This window comes from Myiozetetes cayanensis, unplaced genomic scaffold, assembly GCF_022539395.1.
Source record: "Myiozetetes cayanensis isolate MyiCay16 unplaced genomic scaffold, myiCay2020 scf5-8, whole genome shotgun sequence".
Lineage (NCBI taxonomy): Eukaryota > Metazoa > Chordata > Aves > Passeriformes > Tyrannidae > Myiozetetes > Myiozetetes cayanensis.
Window position 1 is genome coordinate 60,434,705 of NW_026087742.1, and position 27,908 is coordinate 60,462,612.

The 27,908-nt window shown below is 40.3% G+C and overlaps 1 protein-coding gene across 2 annotated transcripts; it reads left to right on the plus strand.

The window, feature by feature from the left end:
• The first annotated feature begins 629 nt into the window (after window positions 1–629).
• ITM2B (integral membrane protein 2B) lies at window positions 630–27,864 on the plus strand. 2 transcript variants are annotated; one of them, XM_050333088.1, is made up of 6 exons: window positions 630–867; window positions 17,664–17,792; window positions 19,816–20,022; window positions 22,006–22,116; window positions 25,698–25,848; window positions 27,137–27,864. In XM_050333088.1, exons 1-6 carry the CDS (start codon window positions 769–771, stop codon window positions 27,223–27,225), a joined length of 786 nt encoding a protein of 261 aa, XP_050189045.1. In that variant the 5' UTR covers window positions 630–768; the 3' UTR covers window positions 27,226–27,864. The 2 variants fall into 2 exon arrangements, with proteins under 2 accessions (XP_050189045.1, XP_050189046.1); XM_050333089.1 differs by having other exon boundaries at window positions 657–867; window positions 19,819–20,022.
• Window positions 27,865–27,908: the final 44 nt, after the last annotated feature.

Genomic DNA, 27,908 nt, shown 5'->3' on the forward strand with positions numbered 1-27,908 from the left:
GTGTGCTGGGTTCACTGGACTTCTAACACCCATTGCACCGGAGATGAAGGGGGAAGGTCACCTCCACTTCCCCGTTGCTCCTCGTATCCTTCCCGAGGAGTTTAACAACTGCTGGACTTCACCTCCACGCTGTCCATGTAACATTTTGGGGATTTTCTTCCCGGACACAGGACCCAAACACTTTAACAGAAATCAAATTAAAATGGCAACCAGAGAAATGCTGGCACTGCAGCGGGTGAACCGAACTGCTTGTGCCACCCGTGCCCCCGGGAAGCGCAGGGCCAGCAGCGTGTGGGCCCGGGGGAGCCGCGGGACGGCCCCCGGGCCTCGCACAGGAGCCAGACGGCGGCTGGGCGGCCGGACCCCCGCGGGGCTCCCCGCCGAGGCCAGGGCGATGCCTCCCGGGCACGGCCAGGCACCGCTAAGCGGCTACCCTCGGCTACCGACCGGGCAGCTGCAGCACAGACCCTCCCAGCCACGACCCCATCGCCTCGCCGCACCGGGCCGGGCAGGGCAGGGCGGGGCGGGGCGAGCAAAGGGCGAGGCCCCGCTGCCACAACCTCCCCTCTTTCCGTCCGCCCCGTCAGGCACCGCCTCCTCCTCCTCTCCTCCTCCACCTCCTCAGCCGCCTGACAAGGGGACGGGGGTGGCAGTCGCTGAGGGGCGGCAGCGGGGGGTCGGCGAGGCAGGAGACAGCCTGCGAGGCTCTGCCGGTGCGGGCTGCTTCTCGTCCTCTTTCTCCTGCCTGCGGAGCGCTGAGAACCGGCCATGGTGAAGGTGTCGTTCAACTCCGCGTTGGCGCAGAAGGAGGCGGCGAAGAAGGAGGAGGAGAACAGCCAGGTGCTGATCCTGCCGCCGGACACCAAGGTGAGGGCGGCGGGGGCACCGAGGCGCCGGGGCCGGCCCTGCTGCGGATGGTGCCGGGCGCTCTGCTCCGCTCCGCGGGGCCGCCCGGCGAGGGGAGCGCGGCGGGGACGATGCTGCTCTTTGTGCGCCCCTTGCCCGCGGCGGTGAACCGCGGGCGGGCCAGCGGGGAAAGCTGCGCTGCGGTGCGCCCCGCTCGGCTCACGCTTCTAAAATGGCTGACAGGGAACGAGCTTTGCAGCTCCGCTTCTTCCGACTCCGGGGATCTCTGTGGTGGTTCTGGTTTAATTTTTTTGTTTGTTTGTTTGTTTTTGTTAGCTCCGACAGCTCATGGACCGCGGCCAACTCGGCTTTTAGGGCCGGCTGCCGGCCCGCACCCTCAGCCCCCTCGCTGTGCTCGGGTCGGCGGTGGGAGCTGCTTTGCGTGCAGAAGGCGCATCGTGCCTGGTCTTCCCACCGCATGCGATCCCCCCTGGCCGCACGGCTCAGTCCGGCGGGCTGCGGGCTTGCTCCCGGACCCCAAAGGCTTCGGGGCGAGGGAGAGCTTGGCGAGGGTGAAGTTGGGGGTTTGGCCGAGCTTGTGCCGCAGCGTGTTCGCAGAGCCTGGTGGTTGTGCGATACCGAGAACTTCGCCTCGGAACTTGGCGCTGGCTTAAATAAAGGAACAAAGAGCTGCCTCCCCCCACCCCAAAACAGCACCCAAACTCCAGGCGCTGCTGTCGCCTCCCCTCTGCAAACAGCAACGAAGCACAAAACAGCAGCGGCTTTTAAAGTTTTTGAAGTGCAAAACTGCCTAGAATATAAAGGGTTTTGGTTGCAATTTTTATGCTCCAGTAATCAAAACTACTCCTTAATTAGGAGTAAGGTACTTTGCTTTAAGCTCTTTGAAAAGCGAATGAAAACTTAAAACATGGTCAGTTGCACATAAACAGCATGTCTTGATGTTTTCATTTGGTTTCACAACTTCTTGTGCATCAGGCCTGTGAATTACCAGATTTGCTCTGCAAAAGCGACAGTGTTTGTTAATTTTCTAAATCTTCATGATGAACTTCTGCCTAGGAAGACAGTTTGTAGCATGAAGTTGTGCCTTCGTGCAGGTTTTGCTGTGATTTTGATGGGGCCAGGTTCTTCGCCTGCAGAATCCGTTGTCGTTTCAGGAACCACCAAGGTGTTTCTAGTGACATCTTCCTGGTACAGCAAGTGGTTAAATTTCACACTTCTACTGAACGTACTGCACTTACAAATAAAACTCTGACCAAAGTATTTAAGTGAGACTTAATAAAACAGTGTACCACAACAGATGAGACAGTATTGTTACCAAATTGTCTGCAATTATGGGAAATCTGTTAAGTGCTTCCTATTCATAGCAGGAGTGCCATTCTCTAGAAAGTCGTGGCTTCCCTGAGCCCAGATTGAGCTATAGAGTTCTTGACCCCAGGTTTGGTGGTCAGTTTAACACCAAGCACGTAAGGGAGAAACAAGCTACATGGGGTTTTCATACTATCTGGGAATCCAGACCTGCCCTGGGTGATGTTTGTTTCCAGACAGCCTACCATATTGGGCTTGTTTTTCCTACTGCTAAGCAAACAAAATACATCTGGCTAATTGTACACTAGGGAACAAATCCTTCTGACCCTGTCCAGATACTGACGGAAGCGTGTCATTTGAATATGATTTCCTTAACGCAGAGCTGTAAATTCTTGCAGCTGAGGATGAGGTACAGGATCTGCCTTAGCTTTGTCCAGGTCTTAGTAGTGCTTTCCTTGTCTAGAAATGAGACTTGTAAACATTTATTAACCAGGTCAAAAGGTGGTCTGGTCTCACAGTAGCTACTTAAAAGTTCTTGCACTGTTGTCAGGGGATGAACGTACCTTAACAAAGCGTAAACCAGTCCTTAAATAGAATTCTAGGAGCAGACGCTCAGTACAGATGAAAATTTGAAAAGCAGATGAATGCTCTTAAGGGACATCAAGTCTTTGACATTCTCCTTGACACATTTCGGTCTTTTCTCTGCAGGACTGCAGACCTGCACCTAACAGTTTGCAAAATTCTCTTGACTAAGGTTTTTTTTTTTGGATTGTGTGTTTTGGAGCATAAATAAAAGTGTATCTGAGAACAGTAGTGTCATCTGTAGTTTAGTAAAAAATGCTGTGCAATCCATGCAGGATTAACAATAGTGGAACAAATTATGTCATGTAGCTCTAGAGGTATGTGGTTCTTCAATGCTGGTAGTTTATTCTCAGATCTTAGGACAAAATAAAGGAACTGAGGGCCCTTGTAAAACTTGATACCTTTGAGGTAAGTGCAAGATAGGCTCTTTGAACTTTGCCTTCTCTAAAACAGTTGCATTAGAAACAGATCTTGCCCCTCCCGCTCCACAACTTCAGCTGCCTATGCGGTTCTTTGGAGGAAAGGGGGAAAATAAACCACATCTGACAGATGTATTATTCATATCACTTCATTGCTGGAAAAGTGAGGTTTGAAGACAGTGTGGGAATGTATACTGGAAGAGTGAATTCTGGTAGATTGAAAAAGTCACATATCCAAGCCAGCATATGTTGGACATTTGTTTTTCCTTCTGCTACATTGTTTCTCTAGGAAAATAAATAGATTTAGATTGCAACTGTAAACATGAAAAATATAACAACATTTTATGAAGCTTTCTTTTATAAAGAAAGTCCTGGGAGGCGTTCTGGACTGAAGTAAAGGGAAAACCATAACAGTGGAAGAGGATCAGAAGAATTGTACATTCAGAGTTTTATTATCAAAAACCTACCAAAGATTTGAGCAAGAGGTATTAGTAAACCGGTTGATATTAGTGAAAACAGACAAATGCTCTGAAATGTCCAGAAAATAGAAATTAATGGATTGAGTTTTTGAGCTAGTTCTTTGAACAGTCTTGTTCTGATGCTTTTCCCAGCACCATGTCTTGAAGAGTGCAACTCTACAATCACAAAATTACTCTCAAATACATAATCTTCCAAGGACTTATTAAAGAGTGTTTGCAGCCAAAATATGCATAGAAATACTCTGATCTTGCCAAAATTTGCTCAGTAACCTCTGATGCAGGTACCAATAGGAAATAAATTGGGGAAGGTAAGAGAAGATGCAAGAAGAGTAGGGAATATGTCATGGGAACAACAGCTTAAAAGCTTTTGCAGAAGGCAATGATCTTATGCACTGGAGTATGTTACTTTAAAAGGAGTTTAAAAATCAAGAGTGCTAATCCTGTCTCTGCATAAATCATCAGTATTACATGCTGTGTTTTGAAAGCATCTCCATACTTACTGTAGGCAGCCATTAAAACTCTCTTACTGACTTAAAAACGGTAGTTCTTTGCCACAGTTCTTGACCAAAATACAGAATATTCTTAGTGAAGGTTCTCAGGCCACATTTAATTCTCCACTTTGCTCACTGTCTTCACAGTAGGGTATTTTATGACCCAGTTTCCCAACAAACAAACAATGTGTGGTATTTTAACATTTCTCCCTACAATAGGTCTTTGGAGAGCCAAAGATGGTTCTGAGCACAGTTGAAGTCTTCAGACATTTTGCAGAGGCGATTCAATAGATTAGGCCCTCCCCAAAGATCTTTGAGCCCTCCATAGCTCTCAGGCTGTTGCTCCCTTCTGTGTTTGCAGTAGGTGGCAACATTTTGAAACTGTATTTTTTATCTGGGGGTGCTCAATGCAGTGCATCTTTACCACAGGCAGCTTTGGGCAGGGAAGCTGTGGGTTCACCCCTATGAATTGTAGCTGACCTTTGGATAACTGTATCTGCAGAGAGTTCAGTGTGAAAGTGTAAATATTAAGAATTTTAAAAGCAGCAGCTTTTTGCATTTATTCCTTCTGAGAACGTTATTACTCCGACCTTTAAAATTAATCTCTTTTTTTCACTTTAGCTTAATCTTTCCTAAAGTGTACTAAAATAGGCATTTTTAACATAGAGTGAGGGGATCCACCTGGGAAATATGTTGAGCAACTAATAAGCACTATTTTGCTATGCAGAAACCCCCTTAGATTTTATGTTATTGGTGTTAGATGTGTCTGAAATAAGGATGTTAACTTTGCAGTTTATATATAAGTACTATGTAACATATTTATGTGTTACAGATGTTAGTACACACACATAAATAAATAGTCATTTCCTTATTGGTTTGCTGTCAGAAAAGCATGTTTTCCCACTTTATGGGACATGTCTGTAGTTAGATGGTTAAGGGTTGGGTTTTTTTTTGGGTTTTGTTTCTTTTTTTCTTGGAGGAGCTTCCTTATTCCCTTTATAGGCTTCCTCCAGACAAATTTTCTACAGGCCTTTCACCAGTCGCCACTGGGGAAAGAGCAGTCTTTGTATTTTCCCGTATTTTCTGTGATGCAACTAGGTCATTAAACCAACCAGCTTCTGCTATATGTCAGATCATTGTGGATTAAGGCATGATTATTTAAAGGAGGACCAGAGGTAAAAAATCCTAACAAACTGAATTCTTTCCCCCTTCTCCTTCGAGACATTGCTAAGATTTTAATGGAAACCCAGCAAACCAGAGATGAAAAAACCTCCCAGTTTCAGGCACAAGGGTACCCAGGGTTCTGTTACTTCATTTGACTTTGTGCATACCTGCAAACATAAATTAGGATAAACTGAGTTTATTGAACAAAATTTGTGTTGTTAATGAGGAACACTTCAAAAGAAAAGAAGGCTTGTGGCTGATGTCATTGCCTGCATCCTTTTACTTGGTGAATCTGTGCTACTGGTTAAGTAGTACAGCTTCCTGATAATAAGGTAACTGTGATCTTGAGACATTTGGCTCCTAAAGCTATTCCTTAGAGGTTGCCAGCCTTTGAGAGATACTAAAAAACAAGATCTTTAAAAGTTTGTGGTGCTCCTCTGACAATCTCTTGCTATTTTTAAGTGTGTTTCAGGATTTGGAATTAGAAGCTAGAAAGTTCAAAAAGTGATCTGGAAGAGCTTGTGCCATTCCCATCCCCCCAGCAATGGAAATGAACCTGTGGGACAGAGGAGTTCTGTCAGTGCTCTGTATCTCACTTCCTTTTCTGTTTCTCATAACTTCCTGACCTGAATAACAAATACAAAGCCTTGGTTGGGAAATACAACCATTTCCCAGTAGAATGATATTTAATGCCAGACCTTTGTGATAACTGCTGTGTCAGTTATTTGTATCATTTGTGCTTTTGGCTGACTGAGCAGGAGCTGATGGCTGTACCTTACAGCTCATGTGAATTCACTGCAGGGATGACTACAGAGACAATGCAAATGCTTTATGCAGTTCTGAATAGTTTCTCTTTCCAGATTAACAAAGTTTTACTTGGCTGAGGCCCATTGCCCTAAAAATGTATTTGTAGAAGTTAACATCGTCATGTGGAAAAGTCTGTAATTAGATGAAGCTTTATATAGTGCGATATTTAGAAAAACTGTCCTGTGCTGTAGTCATATAGTAAGTGCCATAAGCACTCCTTTTATGTTCACTCCTGTCCTTCTGTATTGCAATAGTCTTGTCTTTCTGATAAGCTCCAAGAAACTAGTTTGGATATTAACATTGTATAGTAGTGTGAAGAATACCCCTTAAGAGGCTGTTGGAACCAAAGTTCTATTCAGTGGGAAAGCTCAAATTAAATTAGTTAATTTCTGAAGATGTGGGTCAAAATGAAACGCTGAGCTTTACTGTGAAAAACATTTGAAAGAAAATTTTCTTGGCATCAACAGTGTTTTCAAGGGAAATGGTTTAGACTCCTTCCATTATAATGAATATTTAATCAAAATATGAACATCTATTTCAAGAAAGGTTTAATTTCCAAATATAGTATATATATTGTTTTCATGTTAAGTGTTTTAATGAAACATTTGCAGTTGCAAGTATAATCTTAACAGTTTTGTTTTTATAGACTCAAATTATATTTTTTGTTACTTGCATTTTTCCCCCCCCTTTTTTTTTCTTATCAGCATTTTAGTAAATGTTGATGCTACAGGTCTTTTGGGGACAGTGTAAGAATGGTAAGCATACTTACCTCCAGTAATGTTTTCAGTTAATTCTTCTGCAGTTGCAGTTTTGGAATATTTGTCGGCATTATATGTATTTTCTCTCCAGTAGCCACTAGCTACAGGCACCAAATAGCTTACATACGAAGAAAATAGTCTTTTCTGTGACTCTCAGGAAATACCTTCAAAAGCAAATGCTGCATTTTTAAGTCCTAGTAGTTTTAAAAGTTCTTTATTCTGTGCTTCCAAAAACATTATGACATATTTAAAACATAACTACAGCTGGGATATGTAATTATGTGTTTTGTTAGCTGTTGCACAGATTCCTTTTTTTTTCCCCATTTTTTCTCCCCATCCCCCCGTATGCTATGATTGACAAAGGTTAGTATTATCTGCTTTTACTCTCTTGATCTGTATGAATAATACAACATTCATTTTCTTACTATTTATGTACTGCTTTTTATCCTCAGTGGAAATTACTTTGAATCTACAGATGAAAAGCATGCTAATTTATAAAACTCGGATATCTGTCCTAATTTTACAGATGTGGTAAACCAAAGGAATGAGATAATTAATAAGATTAAGCTCTGCAGTGAAGTCAGAAATGGTTTTGTGGCAGACATGACGTGGCCTAAGTAGGGTTTGGATGACAATAGACATACAGAGAAACATAGGTTCTTTCTGAGGGATCAAAGTGTCGTCTACAAGCAAAATTCCCCATCAAAAAATGGCAAAGTAATATTTGCCCGACAGTTACTATAGAGATTGTGAAAAAAAAAAATTGGTATCTTGTTTGTCCTTTCCATATAATAGTGTCAGTATGTGTATACAAATATTCTTATAAAGTTTATATATTATTAAGTATGTAAATATATATATATACACACACATAAAAATAAAACCCACAGGCATTTTAAGAGTAGAGTTCCTTGAATGCAAATCCTGGGTTAATTTGTGGTTGTCTTCTTCCTAGGGTTCAGCAAACAGCTGCTTTTGATGGCAGCTTTCTGCTCCTTTGAGGGTAGAATGAGAGAGTGGAATGACTGTGAAAAAAGAATATGCTGGGGAGATCATAACTGGGAGGTGTCCATGATCTCTGGGGTGGATCTCATATAGTTGCTGAATCACCAAGGCCTACTTATTTATGTATTTATTTATTTTAAAAGATAAAGTCTACAGAGAAATAGAAAACCCTTGCACTTAATACATGTAGTACCCTGTGCAGCGTAGGAGGCCAAACAAAACCTTTTGAGATTGCTTTAGAGGGTGATGAGTTGTCTTGCCTGAAGTTTGAGTTTCGTGAAGTTCTCTTGGTGAGGTGTTTGAACAATGGCCATCGTCTGTGATTGTGCAGGGTGTGATGCAGCCAGGTGTTGGGCACTGGAGTGTGTGCTCCACCTCAGGCTTTGAATAGTCTAATTGCAGTGAAGCCCTGTAGTTGGTTACAACAGTTTTTACAACAGTTTTTCCTAGAAAGGGGACATAATCAAATATAAGCCTTTCAAGGTCAGCTCTTCTGTGCTGATACTCATAAGTGCTACAATTAAATGCTATTTGGTATTTGCATATAGAATGGTTTTCACTCGGAGAACTCTGCTTGCCGTACAGGTACTATGCACCTTAATTCTCTAATGTATGTATTAGCAGGGTATATTTGTTTGAGGACGGGGCTCCCATTTAGAAAAACACCAGCAGGCTACGCTAATGGGCTGAACAAAATCTCCTGAGTTTCAGAAATAAGAAATGCAAATACAAAGTCCTCTACCTGGAGAAGACTCGTTCCCTCCATCAGGACAGGCAGGGGATCACCTGGCTAGGAAGCTGCTCTGCATGAGAAAGACCCAGGGCTTCTGGTGGACCATCAGCTGGGCTGAGAGCTTTCTGATCCAAAAAAAGACAGTCACAAACTGGTGCAAGTCCAGGAGGGGCCACCATGATGGTCAGAGTCTGGAGCATATGCCCTGTGAGGAGTGGCCAAGGGAATGGGGCTTGTTCGACCTGGAGATGAAACTCAGCAGGGGGATGTCACAGCAGCCTCCCAACACCTGGGCAGGTGACTGAAAAAACAGTGGTCATAAACTGAAAAAGGAGAGCCTCTAATTGGTATAAGCAAAATATTTTTCAGTCTGAGGAGAATTGAATGCTTCTGAGGAGGTTACCCAGAGAAGCTTTGAAGTGTCAGCCTGATAGGTTTTCAATCTTGGACAAGAGCTCTGAGCAACCTGGACAGGCTTCAGAATCCACCCTCATTTAGAGCAAAAGGCTGGACTACAGACCTCACAAGTGTTTTCAGTGATGCTGGATTCTGCTTTTGAGAGAAACTGAGACACAGCATTTGTAACTTGCTTGAGATGACATACCATCTGTGGCTGAACTGGGAATAGAGTTATTAAATTCTGAGGCTCAGTGGCGCATATGTGCATGCTAATGAGATCTCTTGGGTGAAAGAGCCAATGTCGCTTGGGAAAATAGCCTTGAGAGAAATCTAGGTTAAATCCACATGGTGTTCTATCATACTGATGTCTGAGATTCAGGCAGCTGTAGGAAAAAAGCAGAGAAATTTCAGATAAAAGAAGTGAGCAGGATAAGAGAGACAGGAACTAGAACAATCAAGGTCAAAGAGATAATTTAGTATTGATCCATTTTAAGTGCAATAGGAGCCTTCTAAGTTCCTGTTTTCAAACATTGATCTAATTCAGGATAAAGATGAGAGAAATACTGCATTAAAGTTATAGATTGATTTAGTGTACTTTTTATAAGAACAGGAGAATGTAAGTCAGTTGTAAGTCAAAGAATGCAAGTGGGGAAAGGGTTGTTTTTTGTGATGTTTAAAAATGAAGTGTTTCTCAAAATTGGACAGTTTAATGAAATGCCGTGTTTGACATGCTGTAACTGTAAAGGGTGTAGTGTTTTTGTTTTCTGAAAGCAAAATGCGTTCTGAAAAATGTCCCATATGACCTCTTTGGTTTGAGGGTTTTTGTTTAAAATAAATACACGTCCCTCAGGCACCTCTTGCCAGATATGTAGACAAACTTTCACCTGCATGTTTTGGTCTAGGACTTGCAAACTTGCACCAGAACACTTATCTTTTTTATAAATACTTGAGAAAAGTAAGTGTTGAATGCAGAACAAATCTCCAGCATCTTACTTGATGAAAACGCATCGATAAATTCAGCAACATTATTATATCATATAAATAAATGTGACTTCCACCACCTCTTCACTAGCCAAGCTTATGAAAACTCTTTGTATTCAGTATAGGACAGTGGCAGTTATGGATTTCTCTGATAGTCAGTGGCACAAGAACTTTTGTATTCAGCATCCAGACATTTAAAGACAAGACATTTTTCCAAATGTAGGTTTTGTTGAAGTTTTCATGTGTGTGTGTATGGGGGAAATGGCAGAAGAATGATAAAACCCCAAAGCAAAGAAAATTAAGGATGTGTGGAGCTTTGTTGCTTGTCTAGCAGAGACCCAGCAGTCCGGGAGGGTATTTTTTCTGTAATGAAGCCAGTGGTTGAGTTTATTTATTAATCCTTACCCTGTATAGTGTTAGTGTTACTTAAAAACTGTAGATATGTGTCACAGAATGGTTGGTATTGGAAGAGGCCTCTGGAGGTCACCTCCCCCCACCCCGGCAGCTCTAGCAGGGCCACCTGGAGCTGGTTCCTTGGGACCGTGGGACCGTCTTCAGTCAGGTTCTGAATATCTCCAAGGGTGATATCTCCACAACCTCCCTGGGGGAGCTGTGCCAGCATTTGGTAACACTCACAGTAAAAAAAGTGTTTCCTCATGTTCAGAAGGAGTGTAAGGGGGTGTTAAAATCCTGTTGTACTAATCTCTGTACAGAAAGAAAAGAGAGAGCAGTCCTTACCCCTGAGCGTTTACAGTAAAGAGGCACAAGAGTGCTGGCTGGTGTGGCAGGTCAAAGTACAGAGCGCTTCTGTGGCCACAGCCCAGCTCCTCTTCACCAGAGCGTAGCACACTGATGTGGTGAAAGGTTTATTTGGTGGCAGTGATGAAAGGAGGAAAGGGAAACAAGGTGTGCCCAGTTACTCAGTACATGGCAGAGACTGGAGAACTCTGCTTTGGGGTGGGGAAAGATGCAGGGGGCATAGACACAGGACAAGGAGGAAGTTATAGGAAGACTTGAAACCACTGGGTTTAGTGGCAAGAGAAGGAAGTTTGTGGATCTTGGAACTGGACAGAGAAGAGGAACAATCTGGGGGAACACAGTTTGAAGAAAACAGTAAAATACATTGTGTGTGGTTATTTGTACAGTTGTTGTAGACAGCTTGGTTTGAGGATATAGCCAGAAGTTGTGCATGTGCACAAACAAAGACTTTGCCTGGTCTACAGAGACAGAACTTTGAGGCCATTTAAGCACGTCTGGGTGTGTCACACACACTCCACCTTCCTTCCCTCCCATACCACTTTCTAATCTGTGTAAGACCAAAGCTAACAATCTACTCTTAACGCTACTCCAAAGTTTAACCAAAGCAGCAGTCTAACCAAAGGCCTTTTCCTTCTTTACCCATCCTTTTTAATTGTTGGCTCCCATCAATTTTTGCAGTCTCTTTTCTCAGAAATGAAGGCAGTATTTAGGTAAATCAGGATTACTCATGTCAGTTAGTTGCAGGATTACTCTTCAGGACATGTTTTTGGTTTTCCCTCTATCACGTAGCTGTAGGTGAACTGCTGATTCACGTCCTTTACATTCACTTTACAGTTGTAATTTTCCTTTACTTCCTGCAGGGAAATTGAACTCTTCATTTTCTATGATGTTTCTCTCTAGTTTTATTTCCTGCTGCCCTTCTCTTGTCTGCATTCCGATTTTTGTTCTCTCTTCACCTCTGTCTTTCCCAATACATGCACCTGCAGCTCCTTTCCTACCCATCAGCGATGATTCCCTTTCTAAGATGATTTTGAGCTGGCTGCTTATACTAATGTTTTTATTCTGTTATAGTTACGATGTTTGAACCGTGAAATGAGTCATTTGATAGATACCTCATTTTTCATAAAACTCCCCCATCATTTGATGAAAGGTAGCATTCAAGTAATATGAAAATTGACTTTGGATTTTGAACTTGGTAAAGCTCTTAAAATGTATTTTCTTCTCACTTCTGGATTTCCCAATGCTGTATAACATATTTTGCATTTACAATATTATTTCAAAGACCATATACAGATATTAGAAATACAGAAGGAGGAGTTTAAAAATACAAACTACCTAATAGTTAATTCTGATTAATCTCCTTGTTTTTTCAGGCTATGTGACTACAACAAACAGCAGTAGAACTAAGTTCTGGTTTTCATGCTATTCTTCAGGCAGAGAGCCTTTGGCCAGATGGACAAGTCCCTGTCTATTGTGACAGAAGAGGAACTGGCAGTGCTGCCACAGAAGGGTTGCAGTGTTCAGATATCAACTGCACATAAACAACCATAGCTTGTTTGTTGGATAAGCGAGAAATCTCTGAACCATCTATTGTATATAGAGTGTTTTTTTCCAAATGGCAAGTTAAAAGATCATTGTACTTAAAATTTAAATTTGATTTTATTAGTAAGCATAAAATTACTGCTTGAGAGGCAGATCAGTACTATGGCCTTACAGATTTGCATCATCTGCCAAGTGAGGAGTCTTGCAAAAGCCTGCCTTAATTTCCCATCTGCAATAAGTAATAAATAGAATACCAGGCTTGGAGCAGTCTCCAGGCAGGAATGCCATTGAAGGAATGCAGAGCTCTTCCATAATTTAGTTCATTTTAAATGGACCGTCTTTTCTGCAGATGTCAGATTTACAAGTCAGAGCAGGTGAGCCTGACCAACAGGATTCAGTTTATACAGCCGTTGGTCAGTATTTTCTTTCAAGACTTTTTAGGCTCTCATTAAAAAACACTTTTAGGGAGTCATCATTAACTTCCCTTCTTCCTGTTCCACTAATTAAAGCTGCAGTTGGTCAATATTTGGATTTAGGAAGCTCAGTCTGCTCCACTGTATTCTGTCCATCCATGTGAACTAAGTGGCATACTAAGGACCTCAAAAGAAAACTGTTCTGAACAGCTTCCAGCCAGTTTTACCCACAGTAACTGTAAGCTTTTATATGTGTGTGTGTATATATATATATATATATACATATACACACACACATATATATAGTAGATGTTATTCTCACCTTCATTATTATGGACATTTTGTGTATTATGCTGTAGACATTTTTAGTAATATTTGTAATACCCAGCAATACTCTGCATCTGGTTTCTCTGTGAATCAAAGACTGTGTGTTGGTTCTCAAAGACATTTCCCCCTCCCAAAATTGCTTGTATTGCTATCATATCTATTTTTAAACTGGGGACATTATCTTTTGCGTAGCTGTTTAGCAGTCATTCAGTATTCTGGACTTCCCACAGCATATTGTCCATCATACCTGGTTTAGGTGGATTATTAGCTAACTGATTCGTTTTAATTTTTTTTTTTAATCATATCATTGATGTGTCCTTAATTTCTGCAAAGGCATAAGGTCTGATAATCTCACTCATTTTAATATGAGCTAGACATATGCCTTGTAAGTTTTTAGACTGCTTTACTTTTATAATGTTAAAGCAATTATATTCCACTATGTACAAAAAGCCACAAGGGGAAAATCTAAGTAATTACCAAGTCTAATTATACATATTTGTGGCTCAGTGTTGGAGCTTCTTAGAATAAATTTGTCATACTACCCCAAACATGAATTTGGTCATTCTGAAATTCAGGATTTATTTAAAGAAAGAAAAAGTAGCATTAAAATTGAACTGAAAAGAGCAAGAGCATATATGGCTAGTAGCCATTAATAACTGCTAATGTTTGCATGTTTAAACGGGTATTAATTTTTTTTCTTTTAACCTACTGCAGAACAGTTAATGCTAATTATCTTAAAGATGTTCTTGTGAAGAACTCTCTGTAGTTGAGTGGTGCTTTGGTAAATAGTTTGTGGTATCATCTGTCCATCTGCGAAGTGTTTCATGGTTTCAGTAACAAGACAGCAGCTTTACACTACCTACTGTGGTCATTGATGAAGGGATCTGTACTGAAATCTGCATTAACTTCCTTGTGAGAACTCTAGATATAAATCTTGTGAGTCTCAAATAATACAGAATTTATTGCTTCTGATTTTCTATCTGCAGGAAAATTGTTCCTGCAAGAGCTTGAAGCTACTGAGTTTGGGAAGTTCTGAACCATTTAATTTTAACACTGTAGTATTTAATGTTCAAGTGGCAGAGAGATGCTTCTGTTTCCTGTCTTGTCCATGGGAAATAGGCTAATCAAATGTTTTCCAATTAGAACAATCAGCTCATCAAGGGAAACAAGCCAGTTTTGGGCTTGCATCCAGTTCCTCCTAAGGCATTTTGCATCGGAAAAGATGAGTTCTGTGGCATCATCTTAAGGCTGAGGATTCACGAGAGAGTTGAAAGTACCCAGGGCAGGGATGAAACAGAAGAGGGGAAAGAAAAGGACTGTAACATTAATGATTAATTATCACTGCTTACAAAAGTAGAGAGGCATATTTTTAGAGGTCAGTCTTCACCTCAAGTACACGAGGCTTCCTTTTGCCAGATACCTCTGTCAGTGGAAAGCTGGCCTAGAGAAAAATTAGTCAGTGAGGCTGCAATCTCACGTTGTGCTCTGGCAGTTGTAACCATGTGGGGAGAAGTGCTAATTCAGCAATGTCCCTCCAACTGGGAATCTACTTTCACTTAATGTGTTCTCCTTCGGAACATGAGTTACCTGGAAGGAGGGTGAGCATCTATTGCACTTTGTTCTCTTGCAGTGCAGAGGGTCAGATTTATATAGCAAGGGACAAATTATTCTTTTGGGTCAATGCAGTCCAAACTAAGCTGTCACGGCAACAATACAAAAGCTTAGAGAGCTTAGCCACGGTGCAGCTAGTAATATGAGTATAATTTAGCTTCAGTAAGTTATTTATAATATTTTAATTTAAGCTGTTTTTAAACTGCTTGGTAATATACTTAGTTTTCAGCTTAGGAAATCAATCCTGTGTTCTCTTTCAGTAGCATAAAATGTTTTCAGTGTTGTCAGTCTCAGTTTTTCTCTGTAATCAGGTGCTGTGCATTTACGCATTCTCCTAAGCAAGAACCTAAACTGGGCTTGAACTCTTGCTCTAAATTCCGTGGGCTGTTTTCAGTAGGCTGGGGACAAATCAGTGCAATAGGCAAGTACAAATACAAAATAGATTGACATGCCACCACTAGGGATTCTTTCAGAAATAATAATGATAACATTTAACTGCTGGTAAAGGATAAGAGAGTTGTATTAAACCTGTTGTTTACACCTGTCATCTTACATATCAAAGCAAAATTATTTACGTTGGAATAGTGAAAAACTTGTCCTTAAGGTTTCTTCTAGCATGGTGAAATGTAAAAGTTACCTTGTTTTGTCTGATTATTTTTTTGGACTATGTAAAATTAATCTAGCATTAATTCCCATTTCCAGTAGGTGCTCACACTGTGTATGCCTTCTGCACCATTTCCCAAATGCATGTTTGTGTTTCTGAACTTAAAAAATAATGTAAAAATGGAAGATTATTACACTAGTGGGTAATTGTGCTCGGAGAAAAAAAGGTGTGTAGGATAAAAGCAGTACTGAGAAAGAAGAAAGATTCTCTTTATATTCAGGTTTAGGGAATATTTTGACATTGTATCCCAGAGTCAGTTTGCTATCCCATTTTCTGACATTAACTTACAGTGGTTTAAATGACAGCTATTTTAAAACGTTTCAACGGTGTGTCCTTTAAGCTTTGAAATATCTAGGGAAATAGTTACCTAATGATACAGGGCAACATAAAAATCCTTGGTTTACCTGGTTTAGATTTATAATTGAGATGATTTATAGAAGAGTCCACAGTGACTCTCAACCTGACCTGAGAGTTAATTAGCTTAGCATGGGTATTATGTCCTGTTCTGAGTCTTTGCAAGCAACCAGGTTAAAAATCAGGAAGCTAGAAATCCTGTAATTTTTACACTGAGTTCCTTAAGTAATTAGTAATGTAAAAACTGTAGAGTTCTTACTTGTCCTTACATTCTGCTTTCTCAGTCAACAGCAAATGTTTTCTTGCCAAAATCACTTTATCTTGTAATGTATCCCAGAAATGTTGGTTGGAAGTGGCTTCTGGAAGTCATCGGCTCCAGCCTCCCTTTAGAAACAGGATGGTTGCCAAAGCAAGATTAGCCATGGCTTTCTATGGTTGAGTCTTGAAAACCTCCAAAGATGGAGATTTCGCAATCTGATTTACTGCAGTAGTTAGCAAGGTAATGTAAAACAAAATCTGTGAAATATCTTCAGTTTGACTCCAGATATTTCTGAACCAGATTTTAGCAGCCATTGCCTGGCAAAGAAGCTGCATTGCCACTTTGGTATGAAAGATAATTGCAGTGTACTGTAAAGGTGGGTTTCACATCACTTAATTTTAGTGCATATGAATTAGGTACCTAATTTGTTAACCAAGGAATTTCCCTCTATAATCAGTGGAAAGGAAGTAAGTCCCTCCAAAATGCTGCTTCTCCTTCTCTAAGATGGCTGGGATGAGTCATTCCAAAGAAGTGCCACTTTCTCCCATCATTTACAGGAAGAGTCCTCTCTCCATTAGGTGTCTCCAAATAAGTGGAATTACTTTCTAACTGGACAAAGACGGCATGGGGACTACACCCACAACTTTGTTCACATGCAAAATCGTTTATATTTAGCAAATACTGCAAAAAACCCAAAACCATGAAGCACAACATTGACTAACAACCTTAGCTATCAAAGCCTTCTCAAGCTCATACTCTTCCTCAGTTTTCTGGTTTGGTGGTTTTTATTCATTTGGTTTTAATGATTTTGCCCTGATCATCATTCTGTGCTGTTGTTTTTTGGTTGCAAAGATGTAATTAATTTCTCTGTATTTATTTGAATTCAGATATTTTCCCAGGATTATTATGACTTGGAACAGGGTGAATCAAAGTTGGATTTTCTTTTTTTTTTTTTTCCTTTGGGTGTGAGTTATGCAGACACTTGGAGGAGAAAAGAACATTGTAATGTGGCTGATAGAGGAAAGATTTTGCAAGCAGCAGTGTATTGCTTAGGATGCCTGTGGGGACTGCATGGTTATGCAAACTAGTGCCCCAAAGGGGAAACATCCTGTCATTCCTTTAGTATTACACAAACAGCAGATAGAGGCATGGCAAATGCTGTCTTAGAGCAGAAAGCTTCCTTAACAACAGCTTACAAAGCATGTTGTTTTTATTCCCATTTTTACCATTCTGCCAGCTGTGGTAAAGCCTCTTTCGACCCGATGGAACAACTTAGGAAAGGATATGTTCTGCTACTTTGATATTTTGTTCATTCTTCAAGTTAATTTAAATTGCATATACTGAGGTAAAAAAGAATCTGACCTTTCTGAATTGACTTCCTCACTCTGCTGTTGTTGCGTGGAGGTTGCCTGAGAATGGATATTTTTCTGTCTGCAATCTGTGAAGTAGCTGGCTCACTGTGTGTTATTAGGTATCTCGGGAGTTTTTATTATATCTTTAGTCTACTGGTTTAATCGGTGGCAATGGCATTAAAAGTGACTAATAGTACAAGTTTTACTAAACCTCAACTTAAATAGACCTGTTTTAAACTTTGCCAAATACAATAAATTTCCAAACAATTTCGATAAAGTGCATACAGCCTTTTCTGGTGGATGCAGTGTTTGTACTTGCTGGGCCTGAAGTATCTGCTCTCATACCTGTCATGGGAACAGTGTGTTGAAGGTCCCTCTCTGATGCCTTGCAGGACCCTGAGGATGCTGTGCCTGTTGGGCAGAGGAGGGCCTGGTGCTGGTGCATGTGCTTTGGATTGGCCTTTATGCTGGCTGGTGTGATCCTGGGTGGTGCCTATCTGTACAAATATTTTGCATTCCAGGTAAGTCACATACTTGTAATGAGAGGGTTGTGTTAATGTTTTTATCTGTGGGAAGTGGAGTAACAGACTGTTTTTCTGCATTACATTTAGAAGAGGAGCAGCAGACTAAACTAAAGGAACAAAATATTTTTCTCTTTCCAAAACTTCAGCTTTTCTAAAGGCCAGTGGTAAGGGCTGCTCTGAAGTTACAGATCAGCAGAGGAGGGCGGAAGTGAAGCTGACAAATAAAAGGGAGCAGCACTTTGAAAACCTTACTTTGCAGAGAAAAGATTGTTATCTAAATAGAACTTGGGTTTATGAACCCCAGTGGTGTCCCAGATTTTCATCTGCTCTCATTCCTCTTTTACAGTGCCAAATGTTGGAGGTGGATTAACCCCTTGAAAGCCTCTTTGTTTGATCCCAGGTTTCCTAACACATGTGGTACTGCTAATGCACAGGGAAGGGACTGCTTGTCAAAGCAACACAGTGACTCTTCTCTTTCCTAGCCTCCACAGGGAAAAGAAATATGGGCCCTGCAGGGGACTTGGGAATAGCACAGTCACCGTGGTTTAAACATGCTCTGTCAAGTTGAATCCGTGATGACAAGATTAGATCTCTAACAAAATGTATTTTCAGTCTTTTAACAAATGGCACCACTGCAAGAGGAGCCCTGTGAAGGCAGTGGTGCCAGGGAAATGGAGCATTTACCTGAAACATGGGAGATCTGATTTAAACATTGTCTCCCTTGCAGGCAGTTGTCACTGGGCAGTGCTGGATGTGCTGGGCTGTTGCCCAAGTGGTGCGAGCACACCCTCCCTGCTTCAGAAACTGCTGGGGTTGCAAGATCACAGAGTCAGAAAGGGAGAGTGTAAGCAAAACATGAATCCCTCTAGCCCACTGGTAGTGCACATAATTATAAGGTAGAAATTCTTGTTCTTGTCCCTGATACCAGGATTGTTGTTTTTTCCCCATTTTAGTAGCTGCTAATGTGGAAGGCAAAGTGATTAAACTTGAGAAATTCTAGCTGGCTTTGCAGTTTATAGTCTCTTTGGCTATCACATTAAACAAATTTACGGGGGAGCAGTGGTGTTGCAAATGATGCTTAAACAGCATAGTGTATCTTGGTGGATTAAGAAGCCGAGTAGCTGAAGGCCTGCTGTATTTCTAATGCACTGGGCTGCTCCACCTTTCACACGCCAGTAAAGTGAAATTGAAAGTGCCATTTAATTCAAACCTGTGGTACTTGTCTCTGAGTCAGATCTGGCTTGAAGGAAGCATTCAGGAATTGAGCTAACCTTGCACTGAAGACATGTTTTTAATGCAAAACTTCAAATTGATGGCATGTGCGTATGCATAAGTTGCATATTTCTGAAACTATCTGGCCTATAATTTTGGTATATGACTTCCTCTGACTCAGGACTTTATGATACACTTCACTTAGACAACTTGCCATGTGTACTGTGACAGAAGGACACAAACTAGTTGTTTTAATTTCTTTTTATTACTGTTTTGTCTTTTAAAACTGTTGAAAAATTATTTTGGAAACTGACTTCCAAAACTTTTGAAGTCTTGTAAAACTAAGCAATTTCACAATATAATCGAGGTTGGAAGAAAAGTCTTGAAGTCATCTGGATCAACCCTCTGCTGCAAGCAGGACTAAAGAGTTAGACTTGCTTTTTAAAGGTGATTTGGATGACTACTTCTAAATTGTAATTTTGACTACAGTTAGATCATAATTTAATAATATGCATATAGATGTAGGAACTTCATTGTCTTTCTAAAAATACATGTAAGACTAGATTTTAAGAACCTGTTTATGGGATCCTGTTTTCCTTGAATTCAAGGGAAGAACTCCCTTTGAGTTGAGTACAATCAAAGTTTTAGCCATGGTCCTGTTGTAGATAGCAACTGGCTCCTACTTTGGCGTAGGGAAAAAATTTCACCTACCCTGACAAGTTTTTCTTCTTTGCAATGCTTTGAGTATATTAGTTTTAGTCTTCTAGGTTACTGATGTTTTTGTTGCTGGGTTGTTAACTATTTTTAGCAGGGTGGTGTGTATTTCTGTGGAATAAAGTACATTGAAGATGGTTTAAGTTTACCTGAGGCTGGGGCACAGGCTCAGAGTGCTCGCTACCACACAATTGAGCAAAACATTCAGATCCTGGAGGAAGAAGATGTTGAGTTTATCAGTGTGCCAGTCCCTGAATTTGCCGACAGTGATCCTGCTGATATAGTCCATGACTTCCACCGGGTAAGAAACATTTCTGAAGAAGTTTTAAAGCATTTAAAACTTGAAAAATGTTCCCCCTCAGTCATCCTGATAAATGTACTCTCTCATTATTGTGGTTGGGGAAAGTGAAAGGTGAACGAGGCGGCAGAAATGTTTTGATCAGCAGCAGGCTGCAAGCAATTATTAACTGGGCATACAAAGTACAGCATTATACAATCATTGTGAGGAAGTATGTAAACCATCATTTGTTTTTAGAATGGGAAAAATCTTGGACCTATTTCCTTTCTTCAGTATGAGGAAGTTAAGAGAATATACTTCTTGCTTGGCGAAGTTCACTGGGCCAGAATTTGACCAACTGCTGTGGTGAGGAGGAAAGTTTGTAAAGGGCTGTCATAGCTTTGAGGTCAGCTTGCAGAGGCTGATTGCATCTGATGTCACGAGGTGTGTTCAAGCACCCCCAGAGGTGCTCTCTTAACATGGCTCAAAACCCCAAAGCAGCAGCAGAAAGGGAAGGAAATGACAAGTTGACCGACCGTGGAAGAGAGCTCATTTTCCAGATGCCATAGGAAGCCTAGCCAAAGTTTAATTTCTTTGTGCACTATGGGCTACTATGATTTCTAGAGGCACTGAACTAGGACATCAAAGCACTTCTAGCTGTTTCTTCCTTTTTTTGAAGGAATAACCTTGATTGATAGGAATCATGGTAATAAATTTTTGTTAAGGCAGTTGACAGGCCTATGGCTCTTAGTATGAACAGCAGCTGTGAAACAATTAGAAGCCCTCCTTTTCTGTATCCACGTGATTGGAGCTGATATATGGCAATGAAATGTACACCTGGTTTTCAGGAAGCTAAATTTCTGTGAACATTTGAAGACTTTGCTGAACAGCTTTTTTAGCAAGGCTGAAAAAGAAGAATAGGGAAGTGTCCTATTTTTTTTTAATGCAAACTTCAGAGTTCAAAGTTTTTCAGGCAAAACAAGTTCTATCTATCAAATATTCATAACCAGATTTAGAGGAAAACATTGCTTGCTCGAGCTATGTAATTTAAAAGTATTTCTGAATATATTTAGGGAGCATCTGTTAAGAGTTAGAACAAAGACTCTAAAGAGGAAAAACTAGAAAACGGAAAAAAAAAAAGCAGCATCCAAGAAGTGAGAAAGAACAATATAATACTAGAAATTTACTTTTTGATTCAATAAGATAAAGGCCTTGCTGTTAGTGTCATTTGCCACAGGTACAACATTTGCTTCCATGTAATGAGATTAGTTGCAGTGATGATTGCTGTCCTGTACTATTTTGACTGTTGGGCTCTTGGTGCTCAGTATTTTATATACATCCCCAGCCTCAGAGCTTTCAGCAGCTAGAAATAATGTCTTCTTCAGCAAGAACAGGTGCAGTGAAACACAGCTCAGTGAACAGAGCTACAGGATTCATCAGGATAATTCCCTCAGCTTTTTATCAAATAATGGCAAATACTGCAGTATAAAGATAACAGTTGAACTAAGAATAATGATTAACTCTTCAAGTCAGAAGTATTTTTGAAAATAAAAGGACTTTTGTTATATTATCTGTAATGGTATTTCTTTCCTTCTGTGTTTTGTTCACACTGTCAGCATTTCCCCTTTAGAGTATAACAAAATATAAAAGCAGGGAGATTAGAGCAAGGCTTTTGCCCTGTTGTTTCAAAATACAGGCACCAGCAATAAAGACTGAACTTATTTCTTTAACAGTGCAGATACACTTTTGTAGTTTCATTGCTGTAGTGCATTTGAGCTACTCATCACCTGCTGTCTTGCCCAAATCCCTGTGGTGGATACAAACTCTCATCAAGGTTGTGTTATTTCTGCATTTACCTACCCTCAGATTGGAGTTGTTGTACAGACTTTACAGTGAACAAAACAATAATTTGAAGAACTGCATAAGGCAATAGCATTTCAGCAAGATCTGTATGTCAATTTTCCGATGTTCTTGTTATTTTGATTAAAATAAATATTTTCTCAACAGAGACTCACTGCCTATCTTGACCTTAGCCTGGATAAGTGCTATGTGATTCCTCTGAACACTTCAGTTGTTATGCCACCAAAAAATTTCCTGGAGCTGCTCATCAATATCAAGGTACGATTAAGTAACAAGTAATTTGTTCTTAAGACAGGAAAAAAGCAGATGTTTTCCTTTTTATTTTTTGCTTCTGCAGAACTCTGACATTTGCACAAGGTGCATATGTTAGAAAGTTAACTGATCACTAGAGATCCTTGCAAAGAGAAAAAGAGTCTCTAACCTACTTAGTTAATGATCTACAATCATGAATGAATTATTAATTCAGAGGAAGTCAAACAAATGTGATTTTATTATTTAATGCTGTAAATTTGGCTAACAAAATTGTGTAAATTTGGTATACCTGGGTTATTTGGTATAGTCTGTGTGTTTTTTAATTTACAATCCACTGTGACTAAAATTTCCACAGAGCATGGATGCGCTGGACTAAGCCTGGTTAGATGAGAGGAATGAAGCAGATGACTGGGAAGTCCTTTTAACATGGGCCTTGTTTAAAGAACTGGTCCCTAGGGTTGGTCCCTACTTTGATCCAGTGGCTTGAGGGTGATGTACATGAGGCATATTGGATCTCTTCTGTGTGCTTAGGGAAATTGGATGTGGCACTTAGGTGTGATGGAAATTCATGAGGCTTCCAGCAGCCTTAAGATGGACCTTCCTTTTTGCAGGGAGGTTTTGTAGGATTGATCAGGATGTGAGCTGCATGATTAGCAAAGCCAGTTTAAGCAAGAGGCCGGATTCCTGGTCCTGTGAGCACCAGACCTTGAGAATCAAGATTTGTTGTCCTTGCAAAGACCGTGGAAAAGACTGAGATGCCACAATTGCTGAACAACCAAACATGGGTTTTCAGTGTAATGTTGTGGGAGCTCCTAAATGCTTCCTGGCAGGGTTTGATAATTGAACACTACTGCTGGACGTAGGGTGCTGCTGCCGCCTCACTTGTCACCATCAAAGGGACACACTGTTCCATTAGTCGTGGTAACTGGGTGAGATGCAATGGCCTGTGAAATTAGGGAGGCCAAAGCAGATAATCTAATGGGGTTTCTCACTAACTTAATATGAATCTTTCTTTGTTTTTTAAACTTTGACATATGTATGCTTTTAATGCAAATTTAAATAGTATTTACCTTGGTTTTGAGCCTTCTGGTTTCTTCACAGAACAGCAAAACAGTCCAGATGGGGAAGAGAGTTGATTAACTTGTGCCTTAAGATTTGGGGAGAGTGTTTCGAATTTTATTTTACTGGGCTTTTTAAATTAAGAACTGTTACATCATCTCTGGGTTTGCATCTTTCAAAAAAGGCTTTGGAATTAGGACTCCAGGAACCATTTTAGCCATTTCTGAGTGGTTTGTATATATAAATAAATTCCATGTGAAAAATTACTTCACAAGTAAGTCCTCCGCTGCTTTTTAGCTGCCTATTTTGAGACTGGTTCTTTAACCACACTTTCATTTCCTGTACGTAAGGATGATGTGGTGTCTGTAAAACTCAGTGACCCCGCATTTTTTTTTTACTTTCTGTTAGTTTCCTAGTTTGTCATTAATACCAAATCAAATATGCTTGGTTTACGAGTAAGAGGATAACCAGGCATCATGCATTTAACTGAAAATCTGTGCAAAGGCAAACTGTTTTGATCAGTGTCCCAAACAATGAGTGCCCTAATTTTATGAGACATCTGTTTAATTCTCATTGTATTAACAAAAAGCTGTGGGCATTTGATGTCACAGAAAATCAGGCTAAATGTTTTGTAACTGAAATTTGGAAAACTACGCTGCTGATGCACAAAGAGAGTAAAAACTGTCCTGCAGTCACACTGGTTGCACCAGGAAAAAATGTATGAAATTGATGTGCTAGTTTCATTAAAATGAGCTGTGACTACATGCAGAGGGCATTTTATGAAAATGGAGGTTGTCTGGGCTGGTTTGTTTTTTAAGAAAAGCTGTAATTTTAGCTTTGAGAGCCACATTTCTCTATATTGATACAGTTTGCTTGAATGTGCAGACATGAAAGGCCTCCTTTCTTTTGGAAATGAGGCTGAAACCCAGGTATATTTGCTCACCCACCTCGTTCCTGTTGTTGAGCCAACTGGCTAATTTTAACTGTACACGATGCACAGGATGTCTCAAAGATGACGATATTTGCGGCTGTGCTGGATCCCAGTGTTGGATGATTGCTTCTACGGAAGCTGGGCAGAGGAGATTCCTGCACTGAGCTCCCTCTCCTCCTGGACTGGGACGTGGCTGGGGGAGTCCTGTGATTTGGAGGGCATGAGCCCAGGAGCGTCCCTCCAGGCTGCCCCCAAGTCCTCAGCACTGCTGCCTACTCTGCCAGTGCCCTGTGCTGCTGCTTTGCTCTGGAGCTCCCTCAGGGCTCTCTCCTGAAATTCAAGAGAGCAGGAGTTATGATACAGGAATTTACAGTGATTTAATTATTAAAAAATAATGAGTGGGATAATTTGGGAGAATGACGTTTTCTAAGCTCTTACTTAAAGAAAAAAAGTTGCTGTTGTTTTCCTCATAATGTGTGCTGAAGAAAATATTTGTGATTTAGAGCGAATTTTATGCAGTCCTTTATTTACTGAGGAGAATAGCATTTAATCAGCTTCTCAATATGTTGCTGGGGCTGACAAGATGGTCTTGTTTTGCAATGGAAATTTCAAGTTGTTTATTGTCAATAAAACATACAGCCATCTTTCGCCACAGAAGCTGAATATGTTTTCACAATAAGCAATCATTCTATTTTTAGAAATCAAGGAACACCTTCTCTACTGCTCTAAATTAGAACCACTCTAACAGGATTTCTTTAATGAAATAATATTTTTAAATATTGATGATTATTTGCCAGTGGTAGTATTAAGAAATTGGCTGGTAGCTAAGTCTGTGCATCTTCAGCCATGTACAGTGAGGTGTGCACAGAGCAGGATTCCACCATCATTTCATCTGATAACACTGAAATAACACTGAAGGGATTAGAAAAGGCTTGGGAAGCCTTTGCATATCGTCATGGCTCTTCCCTTTTTTAGTGTATTGCCATGAAACACCTGATGTACCACCATGGCTTTCTAGTACCTTTCCATATAAACGATAGTGGGAGTCACCATAATAACTTACCTGGCTAGATGCCTTGTTTAGGGTTTGTCTTGAGAATTGTGACCCATGCTGTGAATAAGTTCAAGGCTTCCCAACCCCATGGACTGCAGCTGGAGTACACTGCAGTTGGCCTGCTTCATCAGCAAGAGTCTCTCCATGTAGATCATGCTTGTGCCAGCTCCTACCTGAGAGTCATTCTATTGGCTCGTTACTAATTAAGTGAAAACTTTGAATGATAAGTGCAGGACTGATCTGTGACAATGGGCACACCTGGAAAAAAACCTGCTGAAGGCTGATGTCACCGTGGCGGGAGGGTGGTGGGTGTATGCACCCGTGGAAGTTTTGTGACTTTTTTGAATATAATCATTATGTATTTCTGTAGTGTAGTGAAGCTTGCACATTTAGAATAAAATTGCGTGGGTAATAGGTCTTTTGAAAGAATTCAAAGAAGATATGTCACAGCCATGTTAAAGAAAAACATTACAAAGTGTGTCTTGTGCACTTAGACCATGAAGAGATGGATTTTGACAGAGCTGTTATATTTTTGTTCAACAGGCTGGAACATACTTGCCCCAGTCCTATTTGATTCATGAGCAGATGATCGTTACTGATCGCATTGAAAATGTGGATCAGCTGGGATTCTTTATTTACCGCCTCTGCCGTGGCAAGGAAACCTATAAACTACAGCGCAAAGAAGCCATGAAAGGTAAGTGTTCCTCCTGCAGTCCTGTGTGTTAGCAAAACGTTCAGTGATGCCTGAGTTCAGTAAGTAGGATTGACTTTGTTGAAAGGAGTGACTGTAATTAAAGCAAGGGTTGCTTACTGCAGTAGTTGCTCTGTGGGACTAAGTACAGCTGATATTTTCTTGTGTAGGTATGGAAATTAGTCACTTCATTGTGCAAAAGTGCTCAAGGCTCCAGTGAGCCTGGAGTGCCAGAATGAGTGTGTGCACGCACAGGCTTGTTTTCTGGAGTTCAGCCTTTCATTCATGCTCTTCTTTAATCTTGTTTCTTGACCCATCCCCACCCAAAATCAAAGAAAGACCTCTAATATATGAGAACCTATAGTCTTGTAGTCCACGTACAGAATGGCAAGTTCTTCCTGTCATTAAAAATTGTTCCACAGTTTCCTGTTTGCATCAGTGAAATGTGAATAAGAGTTGTCTTCACAGGAAAATTGTAGTGGTTGGTACTTCTTCATGGAAAATGTTTGAAAAACATTATTTGGAAGGGTCTTAACAAGCTATTAAATATTGCCTTAAAATTTACATTTAAATGTTACTCAGATTTGCTTTTTGGTTGTTTTTTCTGCTGTTTGGTTGTTTGGGGTTTTTTTTCGGTTGCTGTTGTTGTTTAGTGAGTATGTGATGGGCAAGTGTAAACCAAAGCAGTTTGATTGCTTTAGTCATATTGTTGGACCTGACTGCTTCGGAAAACAAAAAGAAGAAATAACATTTTATGAAAAAATTCAGAAAAAATGTTTGAAAATTAAAAGGTCTTACTAGCAAAAGCTCAGTATGTTTATCCTGTAGTAATAAATGATGAGCATAGGTTGACAGCATTGGTGTGGCTAAAATTTAGTTAAATTCTATCCTTGCCCAATTCCAAGATAATGTTTAAATACTACAAGTCCACTCTTTTTTGCTTATAGCTGTTTATTCCATTTCTGTTCCCTCTCATACATTCTCACAAGCATTTTTACGGACACATGGAGAGGGAGATTGGGAACTGATTGAGTTAAAAACTAGCCAGGGTAGGATTTGGGCAGTTTGGGTACTGCACTTTGGTTCACCATACCTTCAGAATCGTTGCCTGCTTATTGATTCTCTACATCTGAATGTGTGCCTGTGTGTGTTTCCTCTGAGGGGTGAGTTGAAAGGGGGTAGTTCTGATTTCTGGTGACATCTTACCATAGCAAATGTTAAACTATTATGTCTCTGATGTACCTCACCCCCTCTTGTGTTTACCCTCTGTTGTTCTTTACAAATACAACAGGGATTCAGAAGCGTGAAGCCGCCAATTGCCGAAAGATCCGACACTTTGAGAACAGGTTTGCTATGGAAACGCTCATCTGTGAACAGTAAGGAGGAATATTACTGTTACAGGAGACTTAAGAATTACAGTATGACCCCACCCTTTGTATTGTGTGCAGTGATTATTTTTTAAAATCTTCTTTTATGTAAGTAGTGGACAGGGCTTTCTTGCTGAACACCTTCCATACTTTTCATCTCATGATACATGTAAAATCAATATGGTTTAGTTTTTTCCTTATTTTCAGGTGTGGTGTTCTTCTTATCTTTGAATAGCAATTGTATAAAGACTTAGTTGCTAGTGCATTTCACGTGATGAATCTTGAATACTAGGAAGAACAGGAAGTCTTTGAAATATCCACCAATTTTTAAATAAGTAAAATTGAAAAGAATTATTAATGTACAAATGGACTGCAAGAGCTACTTCTAACTGTAATATTACCTGCTATATAGTTTGTTACAGCATATAGACAAACCTGTATTTGACTCTCCCTAACCAAGTGCAATTTGTTTTGTTTTTAAAATATTGTCATATTTACCTTTTTAGATTGATTTCTGACTTGATGGTTCAAAATGGCAAGTGTTTGCTGTAACAATCTTTTAGAAAATTAAGAAGTAACTTATGTTACTAACTTGTATATAATCCATGTATGTGCAATGGAAAATAAACCTTATAAACCTGTTTGTCTAAAAGTCTTGTGCTTTTTCTGCTAAGACTGGGGTGCTTTTTTAAATGG

Bases quoted from the DNA above. Each gene is read 5' to 3' on its own strand.
- ITM2B (XM_050333088.1), top strand. From the start codon at position 769: ATGGTGAAGGTGTCGTTCAACTCCGCGTTGGCGCAGAAGGAGGCGGCG. The intron at 868-17,663 runs GTGAGGGCGGCG...GATGCCTTGCAG, and splicing joins TCCTGCCGCCGGACACCAAG to GACCCTGAGGATGCTGTGCC. The intron at 22,117-25,697 runs GTACGATTAAGT...TTTGTTCAACAG, and splicing joins AGCTGCTCATCAATATCAAG to GCTGGAACATACTTGCCCCA.